The sequence below is a fragment of the Protopterus annectens genome, chromosome 2.part0 (assembly GCF_019279795.1).
Source record: "Protopterus annectens isolate FY-2018-M chromosome 2.part0, PAN1.0, whole genome shotgun sequence".
In the NCBI taxonomy this organism is placed as follows: domain Eukaryota; kingdom Metazoa; phylum Chordata; order Ceratodontiformes; family Protopteridae; genus Protopterus; species Protopterus annectens.
In genome coordinates, this window is record NC_056728.1 from 966,489,215 (window position 1) to 966,514,516 (window position 25,302).

Genomic DNA, 25,302 nt, shown 5'->3' on the forward strand with positions numbered 1-25,302 from the left:
TTCTGACTTAGTGGTTTTCTGTAGCCATGGGGAGGGTTGTGCTTTGGTTCTGGAAAATCTTATGGGGGCATGGTAATTAAGGATGTTCAGGAAGGTAGTATAAAAAAATTCAACTGCGTCATCTAGACTGAGGTACTTTAGAGGATGCCAGTTACATTCTTTGAGGGATGAGATGAATGTGAGTGAGTTAAAGTTGTTTTTTACGTATTTGACGGTAGATGACAGGTTTAGCTTGGTATAGGTATTTTTTGAGTAGGAATGCTGGGGAGTGATCACTGAGGCTATCTGATAAGCAGCCTGTTATATATGATTGGGGGCTCTTACTGACTAGTATCCAATCCAGGGTAGTGTGCTTGCTGGAGTTTTTATTTATCCTGGTTGGTGACTGGACTAGTTGGGTGAAGCCATGAAGGTGTACATGATGGGATGGATTGTTGCCAGAACAAGATTGCCAGTCAATATTGAAATCACCTAAGATGATAGTTTCTTGGGGGAGATGGTGGGTAGACCAGCTGAGGAGGTTTTCTAGTGGAGGGATGTTTTGGCCAGGTGGGAAGTAGCATCCAATTATGTTGATGGTTTTGTTTTGGTGAATTTTGAGGTTGGTATATATTATTTCTTCATTGCCTATCTGTGTGTGGAGCTGATGATTTTAAGATCTGGATGTTTAGATGCTGTTTAAATATTATAGCTACATCACCTCCTTTTTTGTTTAGCCGGTCTACTCTTAGTATGCCGTAACCTGTAGGGAGTATTTGCTCACTGGTAATGTGAGGTTTTAAATATCAAAAGTGCCAAAGTACTGCAAGCAGACAATCCAAAAGGAAAAAACACTTTAATGACAAAACACAGCAGAGCTTTCGGACATAATCCTTCTTCAATACTACAAACTTATAAAATTTCTTTCATCTTATATACAGGCCCAAAGTAGTCATGTGGTTAGCAGCCCAAAAATCACATGACCATAAGTATCACTCAATAAGGCAAAGTTAAAACAACACAGATAGCAATGATTCTATAGTACATAACAAAAATTTAAATAATTTAAAATTCAGCTTGCTAATATGATTAATAATCAAAGTTACACATAAAATTCATATTATAAAATTCATATTGTAGAAACAATATACATAATTATAAATTCAATCTACTGAACTTAACCAAAATTGGTTTAAGGCTCAGCATACTGTTCAAGCCAGGAGAACGGTCACCAGCAAACCTTAAAATCCACTCATATTCTTTAATTTCTAAGAAGTTATTTATATCACCACCTCTTGGGGAGGGGAAAACAATGTCAATAACCCTGAATTTAAAACTAACTTCCTAACTTTCTAACTTCTTAGAAATTAAAGAATATGAGTGGATTTTAAGGTTTGCTGGTGACCGTTCTCCTGGCTTGAACAGTATGCTGAGCCTTAAACCAATTTTGGTTAAGCTCAGTAGATTGACTTTATAATTATGTATATTGTTTCTACAATATGAATTTTATAATATGAATTTTATGTGTAACTTTGATTATTAATCATATTAGCAAGCTGAATTTTAAATTATTTAAATTTTTGTTATGTACTATAGAATCATTGCTATCTGTGTTGTTTTAACTTTGCCTTATTGAGTGATACTTATGGTCATGTGATTTTTGGGCTGCTAACCACATGACTACTTTGGGCCTGTATATAAGATGAAAGAAATTTTATAAGTTTGTAGTATTGAAGAAGGATTATGTCCGAAAGCTCTGGAATGTGAGGTTTTAGCCAGGTTTCTGTCAGGATGACTATATCTGGGGAGTACAAGTCATTGTTGCCCACTACTTGTAAAACTTCAGGCAGACTTCTCAAGATATCCCAGTTCTTAATAATAATATTTTTACACCATTAGATCTTTTGTTATATGTTGTCACATATTTCATATATCTGTTTCTAATATTGTTCTATCATTATTACTTTGAGCAGGTTCACCAAAATGGGGTTTGGTATTGCTATCACATTTAGATATAACCTCAAGAGATATTTGTTACCACACTGTTTAAATTCTACAGTCATCCTATCTAGTTCATCGTCCTCAGAACAGAGTCGGCCTTATAACAAGCTCATGCCAGCCAAAAAACTCTCAAACAAAGCTTTTACTCATAGTGCCCTTCTCCATTACATCAGATTGAGTTTGCCCATAATAAGTAATGCAGAGGCTTTTTCTGAGCAGAAACCCTAAGGGAGGAGTAGGACCCAATCTGATCCCCCAGAAGCCTCTGGAGGTGGAAGGTGGGTGGGATGTAATGAATGAATGAAGATGAACAACACAGATGGAACGTTATGATAAGAACATAACTTCTTTATCTGATGCTGTTAATCTTCATTCATTCCTTACTGATGGGACAGAGTCTATAGCTACTTTACATCTGGGAGTTCCTTATGGAAGAATGTTCCTGAGTACCACTGAACCAAAGGATGCTTTTCCCCTGGAGACCAGATCTAATTTGTAATGAGTAATAAAGATATGTGGGGTAGACCAGGTTTGCAGCTGCACAGATATCCTTCACTGAAGCCCTTGAATGAAAAGCCACAGAAGTTGCCACTGATCTGATTGAGTGTGCTTTAACCTTGCTCGGTAGAGGAATTTTATTATGTTGGTACATGAAGGCTATATAGTTTCTCAACCATTTCGATAAGGTCACTTTAGAAGCAGGGTCACCCAATTTCGGGCCTGAGAAGGACAAACAACTGGTCTGATTTACGTACTGGTTTTGTTGTGCAGATAAAAACGTAATTGTCTAGGTACATCCAGGAAATGAAGCCAGTATTCCCCTTTGTTCGAGTAGTTAAGAAAAAAGACAGGTAGGTCAATCGTCTGGTTGACTGTCAATTCTGAAATAACTTTTGGAAGGAAGGAGGGATTAGTCTGGAGTAATACTCTTGTCACTATGACAGATCATATAAGGACATTTGATGCATAAGGCCTGAAGCTCAGATATGCGTCTTGCTGAAGTGATAGCTACTAAAACTAGTGACTTCCAGGATAAAGCTTCATATCACAAGAGTTCACAGGCTCGAAAGGTGGTTGTGTCAGGGATTGCAGCACTTGTGTTAAACTACAAGGGTCAGTTGGTTCTTTGAAGGGTGGTCTGATCTGCAACACCCCTTTTAAAAAGGTTTTACAGAGGTGATGGGAGATTAAGGATGAGTCTTGGAAACCATCATGGAAGTTTGAGATTGCAGCTAGATGGACTCAAACTGTGGAGGCTGTTGTCCCTGACTGTAGAAGACTTGACAGATAATCCAAAGCCACAGTAACAGGAGCTGAGCAAGGATCCAGTGTTCTTTGTTGGGACCAAATGAGGAATCTCTTCCATTTGCTGAGATAGATTTTTCTGGTGAATTGGCTTATGTGAAGCCAGAAGAACATGACGTACAGGGAAGGTAAGGTTGCTCTGCCTGGCTATTACTGGAAGTGGAGAAACCAAGCTGTCAGCTTGAGAGTGGGAAGGCTGGGGTGCATCAACCCTTGCGGATGTGAGATATTTTCCGGAGTTGGATCCAGAATCCAGGGCTGGCGTACTGGGTGACGCCAAAGGAAGGGAACCCAAATTTGTCGTGGTCAGTAAGGGGCAATGAGGATTACTTTGCTTCTCTGATGAAGGGCCTTCTTTAGAAAAAGGGGAATCAGGGTGAAGGAAGGGAAGGCATACAGAAGTCCCGTGGGCCAATTGTGTATCAGACCTTCGTACAGGGATTCCCCTTGTGGGGGATTAGGGCAAACTAACTGCTGCATTTGTAGTTTGCTGGGGAGGTGAAAACATCACAGCAGGGCTGGCCCCAGAGGCTGAAAATCTTCACCGCCATGACTGGACTGAGGGACCACTTGTAAGGCAGGAGGATACATCTGTTTAGCTTGTCTGCAATCAAGTTGGAAATCCTGGGAATATGCATTACTATCAGAAAACAGTTGGAAGCTATCGCCCATTGCCAAATTCTTATGGCCTCTCGACATAACGGATAAGACTTGGTTCCTCCTTGTTTGCTGATGTACCAGATCACTGACGTTGTTGGACTGTATGGCAATTGTCCTTGACGGAAGGGTAGATTGTAATGCTTGCAATGCTAGAAGAACTGCCCTCAGTTCTAGGACTCTGATATGCAGGTTGGTCTCTATGTCTGAACAAGTGCCTTGGACCATCTTCCCTTGGAAAAGTCCCCACCTCCACCACATCAGGGAACGTCCATGGTCACTGTAGCCCTGGGTTGAGGTGGGGAAAAAGGGCGACTCCATAACTCCTCGTCTGGCTTCATCCACCAAATTAAATTTTGTTTGCATCGTTGAGTTATACGTACTTGAAAGGACATAGGATGGTGCAAGGGATACCACTGTGTGAGCAAAAGCCATTGGAGAAGTCACATGTGTAGTCTTGCTAAGGGCACTATTGTAATTGATCCTGCCATCAAGACCAGGTGTTGAAGAACCACCCAAGCTGACAATTGGTTTTGACAGAGTATCACCCAGATTTGGGATCTTATCCTGTGTAATCTGCGCTCTGGAAGAGAGGCTAGGCAAGCATGCATAGTGAAAACTGCTCCTATAAATTCCAAGGTTTGAGAGGGAGTCAAGTTGCACTTTCCTCAGTTTATTGAGATTCCTAACAATTCTATCAGTGTGAGAGTGTAGTTTAGAGCCATCTCCAGTAGACACCTGGTGGAGTGGTGAGGAGCCAATCATCTAAATATGAAAACACCCATAATCCTTGAAGTCTCAAGTGAGCTGTTAACTTGGTGAACACTCTGGGGGCTGTAGAGAGTCTGAAGGGCAGCATGCAGAACTGGAAGTGATTGGCTCCTAGCCGGAAGTGAAGGAATCTTCTGGAGCATTTGTCCATTATTACGTGATAATACGCATGCTGAAGATCTATTGAGCACATCCAATCGTCTCTTTCCAAAAATGGAAGAATAGACTGAATTATGACCATCTGGAATTTTTCCTGTTTGACAAATTTGTTCAGGATGCTGAGATCCAAAATTGGTTTCCAGTCTCTTGTCCTTTTTCGCACTAAAAAGAATCTTGAGTAGAATCCGGATCCTATCGGGTCTGGTGGGACTGTTTAAATGACTTTTTGAAGCAGCTTTTGTTATTTCTTGAGCTGTTATTTCCCTTTCACTGGGTGGAAACGTCGGGAATTCATCTTGATGACTTTGGGTAAAGGTTGAATGGTATGTGGTAACCTCTGGTTATGATCCTCTGCACCCAAGAATCTGTAGTTATTGTTTGCTAAGCAGGAAGGTGCAGGGAGAAACGTCCCCAGACTGCTTCCAGAGGAAACCAATAGGATCACTCTTCAGGATCGCTGATAGGGCTGTCCAGAGAAAGAATCTCTGGACCCTGGTTCCGTGGACTCCATCTGCCTCTGTAGGGGCGCCTTCCGAATGAGTTACCCCCTCTGCCCTGGGGAGTAAACTCATCACATTGTCACAGAAAGGACCCTTAGATTTCTTGTGCCACGTCTTTCCACTCTTCTGATTCCTGGACGTTGAGGGGTGGAAAAATGTACCCCCACGGCAGACAGGGTCTTGTCGTCCTTCTTGCACTTAGCCAATGTGTCTTTTACTTTTGGGCTGAAAAGAGAAGAAGCTTCCAATGGAGTGTTAAAAAAGGAAGACTTAAAAGGGTCTGCAAAGTCACAAAGGAACATCCAGGCATGACGTCTCATGACAACACCTGAACCCTCCACTCCTTCAGTGGCGTAAGAAATCAAATGCATGAAAGAGCTGAATATGGATTTCAGGGTCGCAAGCTGTGAGGCAACTTTGTCATGTACCTCATCAGAAACTGCTCCTGCTAAGACTAGGTCTCTCTGAAGCCTACTGAAGTGTGCCAGATAGTTCAAAGACCTGACAGCAAAGATCGATGATGCAAAGACTCGCTTCCCTAACCTGTCCACCTCCCGAGACTCCCTGTTTGGGGGGTGGACAGTCTGGCTTTCCTTGGCAAGCTCCTTCCTAGTGGCTGCCACTACCCACCATAGCGTCTACAGGAAGACCCTTGGACCAGTGTGGGTGTTGCTCAGGAGGGGATAAAATCTTGTCTGGACTCCAAAGGATTGGTTCAATAGTATCAGGACTCTTCCATGTGCACTGCACAACGAGTTGTACCAGCTCATCTGTAGGCGGGGTCACCCAGGAAGTAGAAGGTTGAGCACAAAAAGCAAGCAAGAATACGGACTTGTAGGAGGAGGGGTTGGTGGACTTCTAGTTACCCCACCATTTCAGGATTTCCAGGATGTCTCCAAAGGAGACATTATCGGGAGGGGGGTGAACGTGGGGACCCCTCTCCATCGTAGTCAATGTCTTCAGGGGAGTCCATGTGCTTGCTTTTGCACATCCTCTTACATGGTACCTCTTCAGCAGAGGCTTCTGAAGAGAAGGCACCCTGCAGTAGGATATCTTGAGGCTCTTGTACTCTATGTCCCGAGGCGGTGGGTAGTGTCAGCTGCGGCTCAGAGGGAGGACATAATTGGTACTCCAACACCGATGGTTTGCCTGCAGAGACAAGGGCCCTCTCCATCGCCTAGAAAGCTCGCCAGCCTGAAGAGGAATGGGAGCCAGGAAGTGAGAAGGACAACCTTGGAACTAAGACTAGGTACTGTCAGGACTCCCGGAATTGGAGACGTGGCCATAGAAAAAATTGGTGCCGTACTAGGTGTCACGGTGCCCACAGCCCAGTCACGATCCTGAGAGTGGCTTGGTTCCGAATGAACCGAAGGCCAAAGGGTCGGCAGCAAAATCATAATGAGGTCTACCAGTGGAACTGAAGCAATAGGTACTGAAAAAGGCGCTGACGCCGGGTACTTTGATGCCTGCATGGAGGTCAAAGGAGGAGAATATGCTGGAGTCCGTGGAAATAGACTCCCAACTCCAAAAGGGAGGCGAGTTTTAGAAGCTGTTGTAATCCCCCTTGCAGTCAGCAGCTGATCCACAAGACACAACACATCCAGTTCCGAGATACTCCTGGTTGATTGTGTCGATATCCCCGACAGGGAGTCAGGTCATTCTAAAAAGAGACTAAACTGCTGCCCGAAGAAAGGATTCACTAAGGGTGAGTATCAGGTCTGAGCGGAATGGTCTATCGGCACTGAGGTCTCATGGGTGGAGACGTGTGGAAGGGGTGTCTGGTACTAAAACACATGAAGCAGATACTGGAGGCAGGCAGTCTTTTTCTATGCTCTTTACTAGGAGGGGGGGGAGGCTGCGACCCAGAAATAGCCTCTGAGAAGGGCGTCTTAAGGAGACCCTTCAAAATCAGTTTATTCTTTCTCTAATTAAGGGTTCGAGAGCTAAACCCTTTATAAATGGAACAAGGAGGCTGAACAGACAGATGGGCACCCAGACAATACACACATGAAACATGGGTGTCTGAATTCGGCATTTTGCGGCCACACTGGTCGCATAGTTTAAAACCAGAAGTTCCTTTTTTTCTGACATGGCGGACAATGAAAATTATCAACTATTGCAATAAGAAGTGTAAAAATAGCTAGAAGTTTTTTTTTTTTTTTTTTGAAGAAAAAGAGAAGAGAGAAAAAGGGAATACCAACAATGGTATTAAAAATACGTCAATGCTAAGGTAAAGAGAAAGAGAGAGAGAGAAAGAAAGGGGCTGTATCAACAATGGTACTTAGATTACCTAAAAGGTAAAGAAACAGTGAGACAATAACAACAGTAGTAGAGTGGGTAAAGTTAACGATAAACTAGGAAAATATGTTAAAGGTTTGAAAAGGTCTGAAACACAAGAAAACTGTACATTTTAAAGTACTTGCTGAGAGCTGGCTTGAGACGGCTTTCCGGCTATGCAGCAAACAAGATCCGAGGTAAAAGAGAGAAGGGCACTGAGGGTAAAAGCTTAGCTCGAGAGATTTTGGCTGGCACAAGCTTGTTATAAGGCCAACTCTTTTCCGAGGATGGAACCAACACCCATCAGTAAGGAATGAATGAAGATTAACAACATCAGACTGGAACTTCCACAGTTGTAAAAGCTTGTATCTAGGAAGCTAGGATTGAATACTGATAACGATCAATTCATGGGAGAATTTAGGAAAATTACAATCATGAAACTGAGATATGACTCTGACCTGTAAACACTATACACAGTTGTCCATTTTTTGTTTGGTTCTTTACACAATGTTCTGCAATAGCTGACATCTTTATTTTTGTATTATTGCTGTTGTAACTGCTGTTTTACTATACCATTCTTAAAATGTTAATAAAGCATTTAATTAAAAAACTCACAAGGTGCAAGCTGATAAGGTCTTACAGAAGTTGGTTTAGAGGAAAGGCTATGCAAAATATCTTTATATACTAATAAAATCAAATAATGAGATTTTAAAAAAAATAACAGTCTGCATCATATTTTTAGTCCTTTGTTTTTTTTAGGTTACTGACCTGGAAAAGAACATTTCTCTGACAGAAAATTAAGTTTCTATTTTTGAGACTTGAGGTGGTATTTTATTTCCACACTTCTATTTTTTTTTTTTTTTTTTTTTTTTTTTTTAAGAAGTGCTTCACTTCAATACCTGTTAAAACCAGAATAGCAACAGTAGCAGACATTTTTCCCCTTAACAACAAAGCAGCCAAAGAGGCGGCAAATACCAACATCCAGTTCAAGAACACAAGCACCAAAGTAAAGAAAAAATTCAACTGCATAGTATTCAAAATGAACAGTTTTATAGAACTGGCTACAAGTAAATACACAAACTCAGATAACTGTTATGCTATCTGGTACTTTCAAAGCCCAAGTGCAGTCACTGGCAATAAATGATTCATATGTGCAAAAAACTCTCAGAAGTTAAGGCACAGGAGTACTGGGGCTGAGAGGCAACCAAAATCTATTGTTTCTTACTTCTGTACAAACCTCTCTAAAGGTTGCTGTTGCGTCTTTCGGCTTTTCCCGGTTAGGGGTCGCCACAGCGGAACTCCGGTCTGCTAATGATTGGCAGTAGATTTTTTACGTGCCGAATTGCCAGCCCTGATGCACAACCTTCAACGAAGGTACACCCATTCACGCATGTCTCCATGCAGAAGACGCTCTAGCTGAGAATCGAACCAGACAGCGTTTTACTGTGAGGCGACAATGCTACCGCAGCACCACCACCGCAGGGTATGCTAACTAAATTAAGTGTAGCTTCACACTTGCATACGACTGAAGCCAGGCATTCCCTTGTAATACACGTGCAAACAAGACTGGAATGCACAATACCAGTTACTGCCTTGCAGTCCTCCAAAGAAATCAACTGTACTGAAAAAAAATTAAAATATAATACTTGTATCCAGTAAAATATATGTCCCAAAAGGCAACATAATTGTAATACAATCGTCAAATCATACCGGCTACCAGTCACAGTCAAAACCTCCTTCCTTTTACATGAAGGCAAGATGGTAATCTCCTGACAAGATCATCATTCATATTACATGTGGAAGAGAAGTCTTTCCGAAACTATTCCAGTCAACTTGGAATTACATTCCGCAATAAAATCAGGGGAAACAGATAACATTAGTAAATTTAGAAAACTCCTTAATATTTGGTGAAAGAAGAGGTTGCTTCAATCAGCTAGGATAAAACCACTGAGGGCTAACATTTCAAGCTTACAGACCTGGTTCACAGTGATTATCAGTAGCTGAAGATCTCTCTAATATACATATGCTGTAAATAATGGCTAGACTAACATACAGCTATTGGCGGACACATACTATAAATACTGCCTACCCTAAAGCATAGTGTCAATAAATACTTAAGTGCCTCTCTATATTTACCTTTTACGACTTTTCATTCTAAATTCCTTGACTACTGTTTTATTACTTAACACTCAGAACCTAATGTGCAATGATTTTACTTTGTTTGCTAGTCTGGATTATGCCTGAAAAAGATCCTAGGACCACCGTATCTATCCAATTATGAAACGCGGGAAGCAAGAGAACACCAATAGTCTTAGGGGGAGAGAAAAAAGGAGTCAAAATTTCTAAAACTAGCAAAAATAAACTACTAACATTAATAATAGCCGTTAAACAAGAAAGAAAAAGTTTACTCACAAAACCTGTGAAAAAAATTAGCACAGAACAACAGAAGTAGCTTCTGGCTATTCTTTTCACTTATACTGCACAGCAGCAAAAGCCATCTGGAGAGGATATTCCAATGCCCCCCCCCCCCAAAAGAGCTGTACTACTGGTAAAGGTGAGGGATTTCGCTAACTAATAATGTCTGAAGCTGTTAAGAATGGACCTCATTATAAACTACTATCTTTACTACACCCTTTTCAGCATAATCCAAACTGCAAAACTCAAGTTGACTTCAGAGAAAATTCCGCTCTCCTTTGCCCAGTCAGATTTACACCTAACAGTTAAGGAAGGCACTAATTCGGAAACAGTAAATTAAAAATAAAGGCTCACATCCTCAAAAACTTCCAATTAAACATAACCTGTCCTCAAAGTAATTAAGTTTACTCTTCTCAATATTAAACTGCTTTAAGAAATGACAGCATTAGAAACCAACTTTTCTACAGTACTCACATAAAACCATGCAGATTATTTTTTATTGCACTTATAACCCCCACCACGTTCTACATTGTTCTTTAACTGATTTTCCGAAAGCTGATACAGCACCATCACAATATCTCAAACATGGGACTTATGGAAACACTATTGTCGCTGTTTCTTTCAGTTTGCTGTTAAGCTGGGGCCAATATGGTTTCTACATTTAAGTACCCTCCAAAAATAAATTTACATGGAATTTCTTTGTGCCTTTTCATCTATTACATTTAGATCCAGTATGCTTCTAAGTTCCAACAAATTTTCAGCTACACTATGTGTCATTTTTATATCTTTTTGGAGAATTACAGCCACTCTTCAGTGTGAATTCTGGTCCCCACCATTACCCATGTAACCTTCTGGGAATTTACAAGCAATGGCTTCTTTTACTTTGATAATCCATTTTTAACTGTCTGACATTTTACAGCTTCCTGAAATGAATATGGCTGCCTGACAACAATCCAACACAAATACAACCCTGAAAACTTTTTGCACTAAATTAAAACTTATGAATGCTAAAAATCATTGTAAAACTGTGAGAAGTGCCTCTGCAGAGGGGCACCTACCCCTATCCAATGCGAGTCTGTGCCTCTGTAAACTGTTTGGCCTTAAGAGCATACGCCAACTTAAAATTCTTGCTGTTGGATATGACCAATTCCTGCAACACCCAAAAAAGCTTCACACTGTACAATTACACATAAGAGTTCAGATTACCCGCTTCCTATAATTCTACCCAGTGTTAGTTAACAAAACAGCATCTGTATCTTAGCTTACACTATTTCACAATCTGACAAATACAGTTTTCAATAGCGCCTACATACCTTTTCGGTTTCAACATCCCTTCCATACTTTATGGGAATATACTGCTAGACCAGCCTGACACACCCAGAATCACAATTACTAAACAATCTTAAAATGAGCCAAATATGCTGTATTAGTTAACAACTGTTTTTGATTTTGAGATCCATGAGGAAATAATTTGTTTAGGGACTGCCTTCCCTAGAGCCCTAGTTTGGAAGGAGATGAAAAGCTGATCAGATTTTCTAATACCTTTGGTTTTGTCTAAATAATATCTCGGTTGTCTGTGTGCATCTACAGAATGTGGGTCCTCTCAGAGGCATTTTTGGGATTAGGGTAGAAAACAGGCAGGTTAATGGTTTGGTTTAATGAAAGTTCATTAACCACCTTACGCATGAAGGAGGATTAGTCCTGAGGGCAACTCTGTCCTTGTGAAAAATAAATTAAGTAGGGATGGCCTTGTATCTCGGACACCCTCCTGGCAAAGGTAAGGGCCACTATTAGGATAATTTTAAGGGTGCATAGTTTTAGGGTTACTGAATGTGCAGGTTCAAAAGGTGGCATGAGTTTTTCTAGGACAAAATTCAGGTCCCAAGGTGGAGGGATAGGCTTCCTGGGGGGGTCTGATATGAAGAACTCCTTTGAGGAACAGCTTGACCTCCAATCTAGAAGCCAGTGGTGGTAACATGGGCAGACAGGCAGAGATGGCAGATAAATGGACTTTAACTGATGAGTAAGTCAGTCCTAAGTGAAGGAGCTCACACAAATAGGAAAGGACCAAAGGAACAGGAATAGTCATAGGGTCCTGGCTTTTCCTCTGACACCACCTGTTGAATATTTTCCATTTAGAAATGTAATTTCTCCTGGTGCTAGGTTTCCTGCCCTCCTGCAGGACATTCAGTACGTCCTTTGAGTATAGGTGTCTGAAGGGGATTAGAACCGTATGATGCAAATTGGTCAGTTTCAAGTTGTTCCCTTGAGGGTGTAGTAGGGATCACCTGTTCTGTGTGAGCAAGTCTACTTGATGGGGTAAACCTGTGGTGATTGCTGTTAGCTAGTAGGTAGAGAAGGGGAAACCAATGCTGTCTTGGCCAGTAGGGAGTCACCAACAGGATTTTTGGTTTGTCCTGGGTTTTGAGGATGACTTTCTGAATCAGAGTGAAGGATGAAAAGGCATAAAAGAAACATTCCCCCAGGAAAGGGGAAGGTGTCCACTTTCCAGGCTTGTGGGTGTGGGAACCTTGTGCAAAATTTGGGCATCTTTTTGTTCCTGGAGGAGGCAAAAAGATCTAGTTATGGAATACTCCACTTGTGAATAAGATCTAGGAATACCTCTCTGTGAGGCATCCATTTGTGAGAGGCAGCAGACGTTCTGCTTAGAGTCTCTGCCATGACATTCTCTGAAGAGGGAATGTGCATGTGCACTGCTACTAGATGGATGTTGAGAGTTGTTGCTAGAGTCCAGATTTGGATGGCTAAGCTGCAAACAGGGTAGGACCTTGTCCCACTCTGTTTATGTACCACATCACAGTCATATTGTCTGTGATCACCTTGAGAGTTCTTGGCAGTAGGGCTGTTTTGAAAGTTTGTAAGGCTAAATGGAGTGCCCTCATTTCTTTGACACTGATGTGGTCCTTTAGTCTTATTATGGACCATTTCCCCTGCCCAGTGATCTGTTTTTGGTTGTGCCATAGTACTGATGCGTCTGTAGTGAGTTCTAGCAGGTGGGCAGGTACCTGTAATGGAATACCCTGGTTGTGGTGGATGGCAGAGATCCACCACTGCAGGTCTCTCTTCAGACACTGGAGTAGTGGAAGAAGAGTTTCCAGAGGATGGCAGTGTTGGCTCCATAAGTTCTTAAAGATCCACTGGATCTTTCTTATGTGGAGTCTTGCTAGGGGTAGCATGGGTATTAGGGATGCCATGTGTCCTAGCATCTTTAGGAATTTTCATGCTGGCAATGAAGTGAGACTGGTGAGTTTGTTGAGGTAAATGCCAAGATCCAGGATTCTTTGTTCTGGCATAAAGGCTTTCGTTAGGTCTGTTCCGATTCTGCATCCCAAGAAAACCATGTCTTGTGCAGCTTGCAGATGAGACTTTTCCTTGTTTATAGTGAACCCCAGGTCTGTCTTAGATGCTCTTGGAGGACTTGGCAGTCTTGATGAAGTACAATCAGGTCATCTAAGTATGGGTATATTTGTATACCCTGTGTTCTGCAGTGAGCAATGAAAGGTGTTAGACACTTTGTGAACACTCGAGGTGCTGTGGAGAGCCCAAAGGGCAAGACAGAGAATTGAAAATGCCAGGAACCTACTGCAAAGCAGAGGAATTTCTTGTAATCTGGGTGAATGAGTATGTGGAGGTAGGCATCCTTCAAATCCAGGGTCACCATGAAGGCCTGAATGGGGATGAGTGGTAACAGCAAAGGTAATGTGATCATTTTGAAGCTGGGTACCTTGAGAAACAGGTTTAGGAAAGAGAGATCCAGAATTGGTCTCCACGGACCATCTTTTCTTAGTACCAAAACCAAAAACATTCTTGAATAAAATCCTTTGTTTCTTTGGTTGGGTGCTATTTGTTCTATGGTGACCTGGGCCAGTATTTGTTGAATGATAATGTGGAAGAGGTGTACTTGGTTTGTTGGAGGTTGAGGAATTCCCTGGAAGAGGGTTAACATCAAACAATTCATAAAGTAACCCCTTTGAATGATGGATAGTACCCATCTTTCTGTTGTAATCTTCTGGCAGGAGGGTAGGGAGAGGGTGAGGCAAAGTAACAATGGGGTGTTTTGATTTAGTAATGGTAAGTCACAGAGGAGGTGGTCTGGTTTCATCAGACTGGCTCCAAAAAGGGGTAGTGGAAGGGGTGGAGGGAAACCTGGGGACAGAGTTTTTCCTCAGTTGCCTGCATCCCTTTGTCTGATGAGCTGTGTGCAAGGACTGTCTCCTGACAAAGGGAGTTCTCTGAGGATAGTTTTTGTGGTATCTAGGTATGGGAGATACCAGCAAGTGTTTTAGGTTTTGCATTTCTTTTCCCTTCCCTTCTCTTCAAGGGATTTAAGAAGTTCAGCTGAGGCCTGGCCTAAAAGGACTTTATTGTCCAGTGGAGCATCAAGAAGTTTTGTTTGTACATCTAAGGGCAGTGGCTGAAGTCTCAGCCAGGAGTATCGCCTTAGGACTAAGCCTGATGCAGTAGACGCTTCCACAGCATCACAACTGCACTTGGAGTGCCTAGTTACCTAGGATGCTGTTGAGAGTAGGTTGTTAAGCGGAGTTTTTATATTGGATTCAGGGGCCTTTGAGAGTAGGGTGGAAGCCTTGGCAATTGTGTCCAGGACATACCTAGCCATGTGGGTTTGGTAGTTCAAGGCTCTTATAGCAGCAGTAGAGGAGGTATATACCTTTTTCCCTAGTCTATTCATAAATTTACTGTCTTTATCAGTAAGATAGAGGGCAGTAGAAGGTAATTGCCTGAATGTCTTATCTGCAGAGACTGCAATAACAGCACGGTTTGCTGGTGGGTTTCTAAAAAGGAACTGTGTGTCCCATGGACCTTAAAAAAATGGTCAGGACATTTAGGTGCTGGTAGTTGTGAATCTGGTGTTTGAGGGGCAGCTAAGAAGGCATCCTAGAAGGCAGGAAGCAAAGGGGCACAGCTGAAGGGGAAGGCTGTTCTATTTGAAGCAAGTAAAAACATCTTTTTTTTTTACTATCTGAGACCTCTGAGGCCTGCCATTTAAAATGTTCCCTCATGAGGGTGATGGTATCACCAAAGGTGAATTCTCCCCCAGGGGACTCTGGTGTAATGGGATCCTCTTCCTCTGGGGTAATAAAGTCTCTGGGTGAATCAATTTGAGATTCACAGGTCACAGAAACTTCACTTGAGGAGAGATCTTCCTCTGAAACAAGTAAAGGAGCCCCAGTAGGGGAAACAAATGGTTGCTGTTGTATCTGTAGGGCCTGGAATGCCTTAAATAGGCTTTGAGAGAAAACTTCCCAACCTGGGGCGGATTGTGTTTCTGTGCACCTTACTTTTTGTTTTCTCTTCATTGGAATAGACGGCAGAGAAAGAGAGGGAGCCGACATCTGGGTGGATGGAGGAGCAAGAGCAGGGCCCTCTGACTGAATGAGTCGTGGTTCCCCCACGCCATTAGGATTTGATGGCTGATTTGCCTCAGTGGACGTACTCGAGGTTTCCAGTAGTCGAGCTTCCATCATGGTTCCCGGGCTTTCATCAGTGTCAAAAATCTCCCCTGATGCCTGAGGCGCAGCATGGGTATCGGGCCTGGTTTTCTTGGCCTTTTTCTGCAGCAGCTCTTCGGATGGGCCTGCATACCAAGCACAAGATCTCAGAGCCTCTGATTTTCCAAGTAAAGTTTAAGCACGGCCAGAATGCTGCAAATACGGCAAGACATATGGTTGTAGGCCTTGCCTAAACAGAATACACACTTATCGTGCAAGTCCTTGTGAATTTGTCTCCCACAAACACACTTCCCCTTTTCACTAGCTGTGAAATAGAAACTAGAAAACAGCTAGAGGGGTTTGGCTTTACTGGCCGGAAATTGTCCATAAAATGACTTAAAAGTAAAAGAAAAAAGTCATAGACATTCAGAATTGCCATTTAGCTGAAACACCCAATATCCTTAAAGGGTAAATTACATATATCCCATGTTGCCTCTGATTCAAGAGGTTTAAGGCATCACACAGTGGAAATTCTAGCTTTTCTAGATTTTTCTTTTTGTGTTTCTAACCAATTGGTTTTCCTGTGTGACCTTTTTAAACATTGTTTTAGTTTGTTAGTTGGGATATTTTGCAAGACACCCTTAGGTTTATGAATATCAGTTCGGTATGACTACTCTGCGTTTCCAAAAGTCAAACATTCCTCTTATGCTGTGCTGATGATGTCATACGAAGGCAGAAACATGCATGTCCACAGCTAGAGGGATTCGGCTTTATTGGCCTGAAATTGCCCAAAAAAGAATTAAAAGTAACAGAAAAAAGTAATGGACATTCAGAATTGCCATTTAGCTGAAACACCTGATATCCTTAAAGCGTAACTTACATATATCCCATGTTGCCTCTGATTCAAGAGGCTTACAGTATATCACAGTGGAAATTCTATCTTTGCTAGATTTTTCTTTTTGTGCTTTTAACCAGTTGGTTTTCCTGTGTGACCTTTTTAAACATTGTTTTAGACCACTGTAAACTGGAATTAGGGGAATTTCCCCAGGTACTGCAATCTCATACTTAAACAATAATAACCAGCAGTTGCACTTTCCAGGTCAGTGTTGCAAGAAAGTACAGTTGTGTACCTACCATAAATGTAGATGTTCGAATGTATTCACTGTTGCATTCATTTCTCTTGGGTTATCCTGCTGGCAGGCTACCCGCAGTCAGCCTGAATACCAAAGTCCAGGTCCGGCGTCGGTTGCTGTCGCCTCTTCCCTGACGTCAGTGTGCCAGGGGTATAAAAGATGCAGCCGACGCCATTTTCTTCAGTTTTTCTTGCCCCAGATGTCAGGTGCCCCCAAAAGGGTAGGCTAAAATTCTGCTTATAAAAAAGCATGCACCAACATAAACAATACCTTCATCTACAAACAAATACACCACATAGGTTGTATAGAATAGAGAAGTACAGATAGGTCTCAGCAATGAAAGGGGGATGGTGGGAGGGTAACCTGGACTGCAACAGTGAATACACCTGAACATCTACATTTATGGTAGGTACACAACTGAACTATGTTCATCGTGTTTCACTGTTGCAGTCATTACTCTTGGGTTGAATCCCAAAGCTGAGGTTGGGTGGCTGGGCCTAAATATAATTAGGAGTGGCTATGAGGCCCTGCAGAACTGCAGTGGCGAAGCCTGCTCTGGATTTAGAGTGAAGAGGTAAGTGGTAGTGCTTTGTAAAAGTGTGCACTGAAGTCCAAGTTGCAGCCTCCAAAATGTTCTTAGTTGGTACTCCTCTGAGGAAGGCTGCTGAAGTAGCTGCTGCTTTGGTTGAGTGTGGCCTGATGCCCTTGGGCACAGATTTGCCATGTTGAGAATAGCAGAAACGAATGCAGTGGGCTATCCATTTGGAAACTGTCTGCTTTGAGATTGCTTTTCCTTGAGATCCTGCAGCATATGCCACTAAGGGTTGCTCAGATTTTCTGAAAGCTTTAGTTTTGCCCAAGTAGAAGCGTAGTTGTCTGTGCATGTCCAAAGAATGTAGAAGTCTCTCTCCCTTAATCTGTGGGTTCGGAGAAAATGTAGGCAAATGAATTGTTTGATTAAGAGCCACACTGGGCACTACCTTAGGCATAAATGTTGGGTTTGTCCTCAGAGAAACCCTGTCTGGATGGAAAATTATAAAAGGTTTAACCTGTAACTCTGAGACTCTTCTTGCTGAAGTTATTGCTAAGAGCAGAGCTGTTTTCCATTATAAGAATTTTATCTCAGCTGTATTACCTGGCTCAAAAGGAGGCAGTGTGAGTTTTTCCAAGACAGAATTGAGGTCCCATGCAGGTATTGGTGCTCTTCTTGGGGGTCTTATGTTTTTGGCCGCTCTGAGGTACTGCCTTAGTAGAGGATGTGAAAAAATAGGTGGGTCCGTATTGCAATGAGCTGAAATGGCAGAGGCATGAATTTTAATCGATGAAAAGGATAGGCCTTTGTCCAACATCTCAGTTAAGTATTGTAAAATCTGAGGAATATTTGGTACAAGCATGTCAATTCCTTATGCCTGGTTCCAAGCACAGAATCTCTTCCACTTTTCTGCATATGATTTTCTGGTGCTGGGCCTCCTGGCCTCCAGAATAACATCCATAACTGCTTTGGAGAGACGCGTGTTCTGAATGGTTAAATTATCCGCCATGCAGCCAGATTTAGAGTTTTGAGTTGGCTGAGTGATTGTTCTGTTGGGTCAGTAAATGAGGAATTTGAGGCAATGTCCAGGCTGAGCCTTGAGACAAGCTCTTTAGGACTGGATACCAGTGCTGCAGTGGCCAGTCTGGGGCAATCAGGATCATTTTTGGCTTCTCTTGTCTGACCTTTAGGAGTACCTTGGGGAGGAGAGATAGTGGAGGAAAGGCATATACTGTAATGTTTTTCCAGCTAAATGATAGAGCATCCCACTTTCCATGCTAGCTTGTGATAAGCCCTTGTGCAGAATCTTTGTAGTTGGAAGTTGTGAGGGGAGGCAAATAGATCTATCTCTGGGCGTACTCATTTCCTTGTCATTATGCTGAAGATTTGTGGATCTAGTTTCCACTCGTGAGGATCCATGAGGTTTCTGCGTAGTTCGTCTGCCAGAGTATTTGTCTTTCCTGGCAGGAATTGAGCTTGCAGGTGTACTTGATAAGTCAGTGCTGTGTTCCACAAAATCATGGCTTGTCTGCAAAGGGGGAAGGAATGCATGCCTCCCTGCTTGTTTATGTACCACATGACTGTAGTATTGTCCGTCTTTATCAGCAGTTGTCCTGGATGAAGGAGATCCTAGAAAGCTGTCAGAGCATTTTGTACAGCCAGCATTTCTTTTAGATTGATATGAAGATGCATTTGGCTTGTGGGCCATGTGCCCTGAATACATTTTCCTGCCATGTGGGCCCCCCAGGCATAATCTGACGCATCTGTTGTTGTTGCCTGCCTGGCAGTGGGTAAAGTGAAAGGCTGTCCCTTGTTGTGGTGACAGGCGTGAGCCCACCATCGAAACTCCTGTTGCAGGAAGGGAATGAGTGTAATTGATTTTTCCAGGCTGTGGCAATGTTGAGTCCAAACACTTTTTAGATACCATTGTAGTTTCCTCATACACAGTCTTGCATATGGAATTATCAGAATGCAGGATGCCATGAAGCCCAAAGCCTGCAGATTTTTTCTTGCAGATAACTGGGTTTTTGTTGTCAACATTTCGAAATAAGAAGTCAGTTGCCTTTGTTTGTCTGGCATGACATAAGCCATCTGGGCAGTTGTATTTAAGCTTGCACCCAGGAATATGATCGCTTGAGAGGGTACTAGTTTTGATTTCTTTTCGTTTACTGTGCACCCTAGGCAAATTAGTAATCTTTTTTACAAACACCAAATGTTTTAGTAAAATGTCCTTGTTCTCTGCTTGAATGAGGCAGTCGTCCAAGTAGGGATATATTTGAATTCCTCTTTGTCTGCAGAAAGCAATTACTGGTGCCAGGCATTTTGTGAAGACCCTGGGTGCAGTAGATAAGCCAAAGGGCAGTGCAGAGAATTGGTAGTGCATTGATCCAGCTATGAATCTGAGGTATCTTCTGCAAGACTGTCTGATTGGGACATGCAGGTATGCCTCTTTTAGGTCCAAAGTTACAAGCCAAGCCTTCTTGCCCAGCATGGGCAGAAGCTGCTGCAGAGTCAACATTTTGAATTATGGAACGTCCAGAAAAGTGTTTAGAATAGACAGGTCCAGTACTGGTCTCCAGGCTTTGTCCTTTCTGGGTACCAGGAAAAGTCATGAGTAAAATCCTTGCCTCTGCTCCTGTAGTGGTACTCGCTGAATGGCCCCCATGTCCATGAAGGATGAAACTTGCTTTTGTGCCTCTGTCCATTGATTGTGTGGCAAGTCTGGCATGCCTCTTGCCTTTGGCAGGGTGTGAAAGTAGAACCTGTAGCCCTGATACACTATATTCAAGACCCATTTGTCCTGGGTGATCATGTGCCAGTTTTGTGAAAAAAAGTGCCAGTTTTCCCTCAAGGGAGCTTGTAAAAGTAAGTGCTTGGTACTGGTAGAGGAAAGTCATTGGCACTGTTTCCTGTAAGGTTGAGATTTGTCCTCTCCGCTTTTGGAGGTAGAAGCACCCCATTGCTTAGGCCTGTATGAGCCTTGGGGCTGGGATCTGCCTCTAGGGCGTCTGTACCTGCCTCTTTGTGGCCTGTCTGACACTGGAAAGGACCAATTTTTTGAAGGCCAGTTCCTGCTAAATCTAGGTGGCTGTACCTGTAAAAAATCCTTAACTGTCTGCATAGATTTCACTTTATCCTCCATTTTCTTCAACACCTCTTCTGCCTTAACACCAAACAAAGTATCATGCTGTAATGGAGCATCTAATAATTTTGCTTTAACATGATCAGGCAGATTCTGTTCTTTTAACCAAGCATGCCTCCTAATCACGGAACCCATTACAGCGGCCCTACAAGAGGCCTCCAAAGAATCAAAACCACATTGCAAAGTGTGTTTTCCCACTTGTTCAGCTGCATGCAATAAATCCTGCATTTCCTTGTTTTCAGGACATTCAGAGTTTGTCAATATTTTCTGTTTTAGTAGTGACATTAGGTATTACTGATATTTAAGCATATGAAATTGACAATTTAAGTCCCTTACAGCCAAAGTAGCAGAAGTGTAAACTTTTTTCCCCCATCTGTCCAGTGCCCTTGAATCCCTATCAGAGGAGACAGGGTTTTTAGCAGTGGAAGCTTTGACTCCCTTAGGACCCTGAGATATGGTTTCTGGGTCAGCAGCAGGGTTTTTATAAAGAAATGTATGGGAATCTGGGACCCTGTAATATCTGTCTGGCTTAACCGGTGCAGGAGGTACAGAGTATGGAGATAGGCCGGACTCTGAAAAAACATCATCTACAATGTCCAGAACAGGGGAAATAGTAAGGGGCCTGTGCTGAGGAAGTAAAAGGAAATCTCTGAGCCTTTTCTTAGATTCTGAGTAATCCTGGCTCTCACAATGAAAGTGCTCCCTCATGGTATGCATGGTTTCCCCAAAGGAGAAATCTTCTGGAGGAGAAGCTGAAGGAATAGATTCTTCAGCATCAGAATCCTCATAGGGAGGAAAAGAGTATTCATGATCAGAGGAGGAATCGGAGGAAATGGAAACCTGATCTGAAGATTCATATTCTGACTCTTGCCTAGGCCTCTTATCAGGAGGGGGATGGGAACCCCTGATCAAAGTAATAAGGTCTTCGGCCATTTTGAGCATTTGTTTTTTTAGGCATGTAAGCCTGTCCTGGAGAATGCTGTACTTGTTTCTTTGTCTTTAGAGCTGCTTTAGTCTTTGGCTTGGAAGCTGAAGATGGTTTTACATATAACTGAGTTGGTCTGAAAACACCCTCAGAAGCAGATGCCTGCACAGTGGCTCCGGACCCATCTGAGGGAATAGTTTCCGAGGATCCAATACCTTGAGTTTCCAGAGGCCCAGTCGGCTTCATGTGGGAGTTGGAAGCAGCCTGTGGCTCTGAGGTAGTGGGCGTCAGGGGCTGCGAAAGCGCCTCACTAAGAACTGGCGTACCAACGACAAGCTTAGCGGAAGCCTCATCAGTTTTGGACCTCGAATGCCTGTCCTTGTCTTTATCCTTGTGTTTTTTAGAAATTCCGATTGTCGGTTGCTCCGACGGCATAGTATAATTGAATCTTCGGCCGAAGTAATGAAAGGCAAAATTGTACCGACGCTTTATAGTGCGTTGGTTAAATCTAGCACAAAAGTGACAACAAGCAACATCGTGGTCAGGGCCTAGGCAAAGAATACAGTAAGAGTGAAAATCCTTATGAGGTATTTGCTTCCCACAAGAAATACAATTGTTAACTTTTTCTGACATTGGTCTGGAGCAAGAAAAAAGTTTCCCCAATGGGGTACTTAGCTTTAATGAAGACTTCAGATCTGAAATTCGATTTTGAAAATCTGAGGAGTCGGCCGACCGGCACTTGCGAACTGCTTTTGCTTCGGGCACCGCACGGCAAGAAAGACTGAAGAAAATGGCGTTGGCTGCATCTTTTATACCCCTGGCGCTCTGACGTGAGGGAAGAGGCAACAGCAACAGACGCCGGGCCAGGACTTTGGAATTCAGGCTGACTGCGGTTAGCCTGCCAGCAGGATAACCCAAGAGTAATGACTGCAACAGTGAAACACAATGAACATCCACATCTTAGTTCCTTGTATATTCAAATACATTCCGTCTTGATAATTCAGCCTGGTCAAGTTTTGTAAAATTTATAGGAAATATAATTCCCAGGACTACGTTCTAAACAACTTCCCTCTTGACATATAAAGAGGAAAAGTAATTCGCTACCAAAGGTAAGTGCCACAAAGGCCAATGTGCCCTGACTTGGAATTACTCAGAATAAGGACTCTCATACTATTTCTCCAAGCAATGTTCCTTAGCCTGCTAATCTTAAAATTCCAATTCTGCAACACAGTGAGTAGTAAAAAAATTCTCGAGTTAATGCCAAGAGTTACTCATGCTGTTAAACTAATGGCACTGAGAAGAGCTCAGGACAATTAAAAGCCCAAAACAGAATAGACAAAACTAGCAATGAATTTGGTAACCAAACAGGCATTTCTGAAGGCCTGGGATAAATAAGGTATTACTTCTCTTCTTGTACTGACTGCTGGTACTTCCAACACACAGCTGCAAAGAGAAAATTCAAATACTGCACAAAGCAGTAAAGGTGAGGTATGGAAGCATATCCCTCAAATGACGTGCAGGGGACACTACTATAGAGAATGTGGCTTCTAAAAAGGGGATACAGAGATTTTATGCCAGATGCTAAGATGTATTACAAGTCTAGCTCATGGATGACCCACTTCAGAAGTCCTCGCTAAATTCCACAAGGCTATTACTCCAACCCTTACCTATGTTTTACTATAGAGAAGCTGGTGAATATTTTCAGTGTGTGTCTCTAACATTTGTCCTTGCCACATGGTTATCAAGAAGTGTTTTACCATTTGCTAAAAGTAAAGAAATACAAGTACACCATACAAAGATAACCCAGTTAAAATAGTAAACTAAAAAAATAAAAAATAAGAATTAAAAAAAAAATTAAAAAAAAAAGTTAAAATAGTAATCTATATTTATAAGATAACTAATATTCACATCCATACGTTATACAATTCAGAAACAACTTACTTCTTAATATCGTCCTCCACAGTAGTCACTCCATCTTTCTGAGGATTAAGAATTCTGTTGGTTGCACTACCAAAGTCACACAGAACATAGTTTCCTTTGTCATTCAGCAAAATATTCTCAACCTGGAATACAAAATAAGAATACTGCAGTAAATTTTAACATATGTGTTTATTCACTAACCTTTGATTACCAGCTTGGTAGAGTCTACCATCAGTGTTTGCTCACAGACAATGAAATACTACTTGGCATACACAATGCAATTTGTGAGGTGTGTTAAATACTTACTTAACATGGAGGTCACCTTATCACCCAAAAAAGATAGCCTGTGAATACAACATATTACCACACACATTTCTCCACAAACATAAACCAGGATATGCTGAGGTTGTCAAATAGTCTCTACTGAAACCGCCTAGAACCAACTGAAACCAAAGTATGGCACCATCTCCACTCCCACACACAGCAAACGGTCCCAACTCTGCAGAATGCAGACCATCTACTACCATTAAAACCATTAGTACAAAAGGAAATGTCTCAGTAACTGAAACTACATTGTTAGACATACAAAATCCATGCTTATGATGCTGGAAAAGAGCATGCTGACAATGCACTCTCTGAAACCAGGATCTTATGAAGTTACAAAGGCTCTTCAGTCCTTACACTGGGCAAATATTAATATGACTTTGTGAGGCCCATGTGGGTGAGAATGACTTAAGATGCTCAACCATGATAGTCATGCAGACAGACATGTTGACCTTAATGATGTGTGTGTGTCAAAGAGAAGTAAGACTCTGGTCCTGACTGGAATCTACCTTCACCCAGAATGATGCCTAAATACAAAGGAAACACAACTGGCAAAGTACTTGTGTCATTTTTACGGGGGTCTATTATATGTCCGCTTTGGGCCTGTACCTCTCTTTCCAAGGGTTCCTCCTAAACAGACAATACCTTACTACATAAAAAAGCACTGTGGGGAGGGAGTGTCCAGCTAATGGGCAACTGAACACACAACAGCAAACAACAAATCAAACTATATTAAGGTTGCTCTAATCAATGCCAGAAGCATAAATAACAGATTGCCTGATCTTGAGACCCTCCTGTAACTGAACATATCCATGTGTGTGTACAGCACTGCCTCCTTACCTGGGTTTACTGCTCATTAAGCATTCAGGCATGAGGGAAACTGCAGTAGTGTTTCTATATCTGTCAGAAACCATATCATCTCTATGCAGATTCCTTGACACCCGCAAACAGAAATCAGTGAACACCAGTTTACCCGAAGCAAAACAAATTACCAATTTTGTGCCGTTACAGAAAATTCTCTCTGTCCCCAGACAACCACAAGAGATTCCTGAATTTGATTTTTATAATAGCCATGATGAAAAATACCTTTCTGATAGGTGATTTTTACTATCATCCATAAACTGGAGCACCTCCTATACCTCCAGAATATGCCACCACAATCCTGGATGTAGGAAATGACAATTTAGAACAATTAGTTAAACAACTCGATAGAAAGCAAAACATTCTAGACCTTTTCCCTACGAATACAACTTCTTTATGAACCAAAGCTATAGTCTCCCAATTGCTGGTTAAATTTGACCATATTTTAGTGAGCCCCCCAGTCAAATCTTAACTTAAGGACTTCAGAAGAATAAACCTACTCAAACTATGATGAGCTCTCAAAATATACTAGTAATATCATCAACCACTATGCAGCTTCACCTGCTACTTTTGAAACAAAGTTCTACTTCCACCTTGTAGGCCCTTCTAGAAAAAATATATTCAGAAATTCAAAAAATAAAACTATGCTGGTGGTCTACGAGTATAAATAAGTATTATTGAAAGGAAAATACTTCTACAATAATACCAAATCTTCCCACATGGAAGACTATCAAAAGGACCTGCAAAGAACTAAAAACGTCTACCAACAGCAAAGTCAAACCCGAACTGGAACTGACATCTGAAGCCAAGGAAACAATAAATCCTACTTTAATTACATCAGAAAATTAAGAACCACCACCCAGCAGTGTTCTGAACTAATCCTAAATGGCATCATGTGCTTAAACCCAAGGGACATAGCACATGTCCTTG

The 25,302-nt window shown here is 42.0% G+C and overlaps 1 protein-coding gene across 1 annotated transcript in view; it reads right to left on the reverse strand.

Annotated features, from left to right (window-relative positions):
* BMP2K (BMP2 inducible kinase) overlaps positions 1 to 25,302 on the reverse strand; it is a gene marked incomplete in the record, with an annotated part of 1,991,334 nt that overhangs the window by 1,568,163 nt on the left and 397,869 nt on the right. The window contains 1 exon segment of the mRNA XM_044061221.1: positions 23,209 to 23,330. Within this exon segment, the coding sequence (XP_043917156.1) occupies positions 23,209 to 23,330 (122 nt within the window).